Genomic DNA, 6176 nt, shown 5'->3' on the forward strand with positions numbered 1-6176 from the left:
GGCTGCTGACAATGTGACTGCGGCGGCGACGCTGTTGGCGGCGATCCCGGTGCCGATGACGGAGGTGGCATCGGAGGTAACTCTTGCGGCCCCTCCTCCGCCGGTCGCGGTGGAGGAGACGAGGGGGGACGAGCTCCCTACCTTGCCTAGTGGAGGGCTGCACGACCTATCCTTGCTATCGGAGCCAAAGGCGTTGGAGGAAAGCGTGGCCGGGACAAAGTTGGGACGCCCGGCGGCGTCCCATGCGAACGTGGTGGTGGAGATCCCGTCTGACGATGAGGCGGATACCGTGGCGGAACCGGCGGTGTCGCCGCGGGAGCTGGTGGTGGTCCGGTCGGAGGCTGGGCCCTCCGGCGGTTCATCGGAGGGCGACCTAGAGTGGCCCTACCCCGAGGACCCATCGAAGGCGAGGTTCGTCCTCCGAGATTCCCGGGAGCACCAGCTCTAGGATATTTTTGGGGGGCAAGGGCATGCCGCGGTGTTCGAGCTCACCAAGCTGTCCGCGAAGCTCGAGAGCGCCTAGAAGCAGGCTCAGTTTGCTCAGCAGCTAGTTGAGGTCGACCTGCAGCTCGCCGCGGAGGTGGGTTTCTAGTACTTCTCCTTGCCCTTTGAATCTTTTCGTCGGTTGTTTTTAGCATGCCTGTTTTTCACAGGAAATAAGGAAGGTGTCGTCCCGCAAGTCTTACTTCCTCTGGGCGAAACACGCCCGGATGGCCAAGCCTGAGCGCTAGGTGGAGTTCGCTTGCCATGAGTCCAAGGTCCGGGCGGCCGAGGCGGCCACGGCGTGGGCGGAGGGGCAGCGTGCGGCAGAGCGGGCGACTGCTGTCGAGCAAGGGCTCGAGGCGGCAAAGGTCTGTCAGGAGGAGACCAAGGCAGGGCTGCGGACGTCCCTGGCGAACACCAAGGCAGCGCTTCAAGAGGCCTTGGCAGCCCTTGAGTCGGAGAAGGCCGCCCTGGAGTCGGCACAGAAGGCCCTGGAGGCGGAGCAGAGGGCCCGATCGGAAGCAGATCGGGAGGTGCTTGCGCTCTGGGACCAGGTGATAGGGATGGAAGACGCGAGTGCCCAGCTGCACGAGCAGGTGGCTCGGCAGGCAGAGGATTTCTCCACCCTTGAGGCCTCTTGCATCGGTGCGTACCTTTTTGTTTTCTCGTGGTGTTGATTTTTTCCCCAGCCTGTTTTTGAGCTTGTTGCCCCTCTTGCAGAGCTGGGCGAAAAGGTGAAGGCGCTGGAGCGAGACCTGGAGATGACCAAGGCAAACTTCAGCCGGAACGTTGAGGAGCTGGCCAAGTCTCATGAAGAGCGACGTGCTCTCGAAGGAGAGCTCAGCCAGATCCGCAACACTGCCCAGCTCGTCGTCTCAGAAGTCTTCGGGTCAGTGCCAAGTACCAGCGCGCCCGCGGTTCAGCTGGCGGAGGTCCCGTACGTGGCCAAGGACCTTGTCAGGACCGGGCTGTTTTATGGAGCATCGGGGGTGCTGACCTCGGTGGCGACATACCACCCGAATCTAGACTTCGCCACTATCTGCGGCGGGTATGCTGAAGGCATGAGCATGGAGGACATCCAGTCAATCGGGGAGAGCCTGCTACCACACGCGCGGTCGATGTCAGAGCAAGTCTCCGTCAAGTGGGTGATGGATGTTCGCTATCAAGACATGGCCCGAAGCATGCGTGGAGAGGATGCCTCCGAGCATGCAGATAGCACAGAGCCTGGTTCGGGGGGGGGGGGGGAACGTCGCCTCGGCCCTGATCGAGCCGAACGTCGTGCTGCCAGGGAGCGAGCAGCCGGTGCCTTCGTCAGTCGCGCGGTCAGCAGATGCCGCCGGGCTGGTTTAATACCTTGACGAATATAAGTAGTTAGTAAATGTAAGAAATTTAAGTTCGTGGGGGGAGGAACCCCTGTGTAAAACGTTCGTGTGTGTTTAAATGACTGTAATCGGTTTTTGTTTTTGTGATGGAGTTGCTCCGTTCGGGGAAGCTTGCTCCCTTTCGTTCCTTAGTTTTCTCTTATCATAATTTTGATTTAAATTTCTTTCTTTCTCGTACCTGCCTGTTTGTTCTGTAGGCTGCAACTTTGCGAGCCTAGGGCGTGGCCCGCGAGGCTCGGCCGATCGTAACCGTAGGAAAAGGCGGGGTGCAATCAGTCGGAATGTTTCAAAGCAAAGCTACGTAAGGTAAAACAAAGGAACGAACTGCCCTTTCGTTCGGGTAGGAAGGAGTTTCTCCATACGAAAGTAAAAGAGTACTTAAGGTAAAAACAAAAACAGAGGGGTAGTAGACCCCCCTAGTGGTGCCCCTGAGCTCCCCGAGCTGAAAAGTGTTCTGGTCGGGGTGCTCTTATAAGAGCGTTCGCTAAGTAAAGGTAAGACTGAAACTTAGAAAAAGAACAAAAGACATAGCTATTCCAAGGTCCACGGAGAGAGCGTCGTCGTCATCGTCCTTCAGTCGGTAGGCTTCCGATCAGATCACTTTAGTCGTCTAGATCCTTGCCCATTCCGCCCCCTTCTTCGGTTGCTGCTTCCCCGTCTTCTTCCTCCTTTGGCCTGCCAGCCTACCTCTACAGGCGCTTGAGGAGCTGGCAGTCCTTGTAGAGATGGTTGACGGGATATTTGTGGTTGGTGCACGGGCTCTCCATGAGCTCGTGAAAGTGGCCCAGAGGGTCTTGCTAGGGCTGAGTGCCCGCGTAATCTACCGTGGCGGCCAACGCGGAGTTGGCCGGTCGGCGGTGATCCTTTCTGTTCTATTTTCCCCTCGGCGTGGAGGGGCCGTCGTCTTGATCCTGGCGCTTGGCCTTACCTTTGTCGCGGCCTCCGTTGAAGCGCGGTAGGAACGGCGCTTGCTGGAGCGGTTGGACAAAGGTCCGTGGTCCCAGGCGGTCAGGGCTGGGACTTCGGTTGACGCTGCGCACGTCTTGGTTCGGCCCAAGCCGCGCGTAGATAGGCGGTCGACACGGTGCGGTCGTCAAGTCAAGGCGAGGTGTGGCTGCGGCTTCTTGTGCTGCACTCGACGGTTATGGCGGTGACGGGGTGTAGTGCCCCATCTGTTGCGTCCCTGTTCCCTGGACGAGGAGCGAGGTCGTGAGTCGGTGTCGCGATACGGAGGACTCCGCTTGTTGAACGGCGGCGGTTTCTAGCAGTGCCTGGAGGTTCTGGTGGATCGCCCGTTCGCGAGGGTCGTTCGGCTCGGACAGGTCGTGCAGGAGCATTGCCGCGGCGGCAATGTTCTGACTGGCCCGAGCGAACTACAGGGGATTGGTCCCCCAAACCGGGGCGTTGCGCTGGGGCTGACGGGCGTGACCCCGAGCGCCGTTCGCTGGTCTATGCGCACGGGGCGCAGTGTGGTGCGCCGAGCGCGCTAGTACAGTTGGTGGCTGATGCGCCCGCTGTCGTCGTAGATCCTCCCCGTGCTCACATGTGAGCTCGGGGGTCTTCGCGTGAGGGCCCGGCGGGGCGTGTGTCTGGAAGGACTCCGTTACGCCTAGCGGCTGTTCTGGTGCGTCCGCCACAGCGTACTCCCGGGACCGACAGTGGCTAGGCGCCACGTCGTCGATGCTGGAGTCGTCACTACCAACGTCGTCATCCATGATGTCGAGGAAACAGGTGGGAGCATAGCTCGCCATTCCCATGAATTCAGACGTGAGAGGGTGCGGCGCTAGCACCTTTTGGAGCCCCCAGACGTATGCGTCCGCGGAAGACGCGAGGCCGTAGGGTAACCGGCCGTATGGCGGCTGCGACGGGGCAACGGTAACCCACCGGGTATTTGGCGGAAGATAGAGCGTAGTACGTAAATAACAGCATGTATATTACTCACAGTGGGGTTTGAGCAGAGAGTTTGCTTGAAATGAAGCGTAGATGCCGCGTCGTCGATGTAGCGCGTCCCAGAGTCGATGGAGGACGTCCCTCCGACAGGTGCCGGGTCGCGAGCCTGCTCGCGGAGGTGGAGTACGCCGAGTCGGTCGGCGATGAAGTCTAGGCTTCCGAAGAGGAAGGCCTGGGATGACTCGAAGACGGGTGGTGCCCACACTCCGGCGGGCGAGAGTGCGGGAAATTCCAACGAGCCGAAGCGAATCGTATCACCTGAGCCAGCCACGGCGGGGGTGGCGGAAAAATAGGTCATCCGATGACCGAAAAGTGTTGAACATACAACGTCTTCCCCACGGACGGCGCCAAATGTCGGTGCAGAAAATGACAAACTAATAAAATATTTATAGTTTTGCTGTACGTTGTGATCGGGGGTGGCCTAACACTCAATGTCACATGATCATATTTTGATAATATAGTGCTACAGTAACACATGTGCTAATAACAGATAAATTAGGCTTAATAAATTCGTCTCATGTTTTTCTGATAACTGTAATTTATTTTTTTATTAGTATCCGAACACCCTATGCGACAATATCTGATCCGACAATTTCTATAATTTATTTTTTTGTTGGTATTGAACCTCCTATGTAACATCAGTGTCCGAACCCTACGTAACATTCGAGGCGACCCCTAAAACTTTAGGGTCCGGATCTTGACCAGGCCTGAATCAATGGCAATTGGGACATCGGAGCACACTCACTATCAATTAATTCACACAAGTACAAACACAGTACAGTTACAGGATCTGTCGAACTCGACCGCGCTCGCTCTCAGCAGGTCGGTCGCAAAAGGGGAAAGAAAACGAAAGAGAGAGAAAAAAAACCAAATTTTATTGAAAGCGCCGGGACGACGACGCTGGAATGATCGAACACAGCAGGTAAGGTATGCAGCAGCAGCAACCAAAAAAAAAAAGAGATGGGATCGGAGGTGCCGGAGAACTGCTGGCAGCTGGATCGACCAACCGATCGACGTCGGTCGGTCACAACTCAGACGAGGCGGCGGCAGATGGTGATGCCGTCGGCGATGGCGAGCTGGCAGACCTCGACGCGCTCATCCTTAGACAGCCTGACATTCAGGTCCCGAATCGACGCCGAGAACCTCCGATCCAGGTCATTCATCGGCGTCTCTGGCGGCAACGCCACCGTCCCCGCCCACAGCGTGTTATCATACACGATGCTCCCGCCCACCCGCACCAGGCGGAGCAGCTGCTCGTGGTACTTGACGTAGTTCGGCTTGTCGGCGTCGACGAACGCGAAGTCGAACGCCCCGACGTTGGCCTCGTCGGCGAGCAGCGCGTCCAGGCCCTCCAGCGCCGGGCCCTCCCGGAAGTCCACCTTGTGGGCGACGCCGGCCTTCTCGATGAAGGGGCGCCCGATGTCGTAGTACTCCCGGCTCACGTCGAACGCGATCACCTTCCCGTCGTCGGGGAGCGCCAGCGCCGTGGCGAGCAGGGAGTAGCCCGTGAACACGCCGACCTCGAGCGTGTTGCGTGCGCCGGTGAGCTTGAGCAGCATACGGAGCAGCTGGGCCTCGTCGGGGGAGGACTGCATGAAGCCCCACTCGTGCTTGTCGGTGACGAGGCGGAGCTCCCGCATGCAGTCGGGCTCGTGCGGCAGCACCGACGTGTCCAGGACGTACTGCGCGAGAACGCGCGAGAGATCGTTGTTGCTAGTAGATGACTAATAATGACATGCAGCGCGTAGCGTGTGGAGAGATTGTACACGTACCTTGTAGAGGGCCTCGCTCTTGAGGAGCGTCTTGTTGCTGCTGTCGAGGCCGGTGTGGACCTGCGCGATGGTGTCGCCGCTGGGCGCCATGGATGATGGATGGATGGGACGACGGGATCTCGTCGCCTGCCGGCTGGTGCAGGTGGTCCTACTGAAGCTCTGGTTTGTAGCTGCGTTCGACCTGGCAATGGCCACGATCATATTTATGAGCTGGGCGGAGCGGAGTCGGTGACAGCACGACTGTTTCCTGATGGCTCCCGCCACCATTCTTAGTCCTGGTTTAAATTCTAAGCGTAAAGTTTGGTAATGTCACGTCGGGTATTACGTTGACCCGGATCGGATACTAATAAAAAATAAATTATAGAATCCGTCGGTGAGACGAGTCTATTAAACCTAATTAATCCGTTATTAGTAGCACCGCATTGTCAAATCATGAATTAATTAGGTTTAAAAGATTTGTCTCACAAATTAATCGTAAACTATGCAATTAATTATTTTTTTAATCTATATTTAATACTTCATACATGTGTCAATCATTCGATAGGATATGGAGTAAACTTGAGAGAAGGGACTAAACAAGACCTTAAAT

The 6176-nt window shown here is 57.2% G+C and overlaps 2 protein-coding genes across 2 annotated transcripts; one reads left to right on the top strand and one right to left on the bottom strand.

Moving 5' to 3' along the window:
* The first annotated feature begins 55 nt into the window (after nucleotides 1-55).
* On the top strand, nucleotides 56-2083 carry LOC136480262 (uncharacterized). The gene is made up of 4 exons (XM_066477855.1): nucleotides 56-406; nucleotides 759-1037; nucleotides 1173-1637; nucleotides 2063-2083. Exons 1-4 carry the CDS (start codon nucleotides 56-58, stop codon nucleotides 2081-2083), a joined length of 1116 nt encoding a protein of 371 aa, XP_066333952.1.
* Nucleotides 2084-4537: 2454 nt separating this feature from the next.
* On the bottom strand, nucleotides 4538-5759 carry LOC136482353 (tricin synthase 1-like). The gene is made up of 2 exons (XM_066479558.1): nucleotides 5588-5759; nucleotides 4538-5497 (listed from the first exon to the last, which is right to left on the bottom strand). Exons 1-2 carry the CDS (start codon nucleotides 5675-5677, stop codon nucleotides 4847-4849), a joined length of 741 nt encoding a protein of 246 aa, XP_066335655.1. The 5' UTR covers nucleotides 5678-5759; the 3' UTR covers nucleotides 4538-4846.
* Nucleotides 5760-6176: the final 417 nt, after the last annotated feature.

This window comes from Miscanthus floridulus, chromosome 9, assembly GCF_019320115.1.
Source record: "Miscanthus floridulus cultivar M001 chromosome 9, ASM1932011v1, whole genome shotgun sequence".
Classification (NCBI taxonomy): domain Eukaryota; kingdom Viridiplantae; phylum Streptophyta; class Magnoliopsida; order Poales; family Poaceae; genus Miscanthus; species Miscanthus floridulus.

Coding starts and splice junctions, on each gene's coding strand:
- LOC136480262 (XM_066477855.1), top strand. CDS start 56: ATGACGGAGGTGGCATCGGAGGTAACTCTTGCGGCCCCTCCTCCGCCG. Junction 407..758: donor ACCCCGAGGACCCATCGAAG/GCGAGGTTCGTC, acceptor CATGAGTCCAAG/GTCCGGGCGGCCGAGGCGGC. Junction 1,638..2,062: donor CCGTCAAGTGGGTGATGGAT/GTTCGCTATCAA, acceptor TTTGTTCTGTAG/GCTGCAACTTTGCGAGCCTA.
- LOC136482353 (XM_066479558.1), bottom strand. CDS start 5,677: ATGGCGCCCAGCGGCGACACCATCGCGCAGGTCCACACCGGCCTCGAC. Junction 5,498..5,587: donor AGAGCGAGGCCCTCTACAAG/GTACGTGTACAA, acceptor GTTCTCGCGCAG/TACGTCCTGGACACGTCGGT.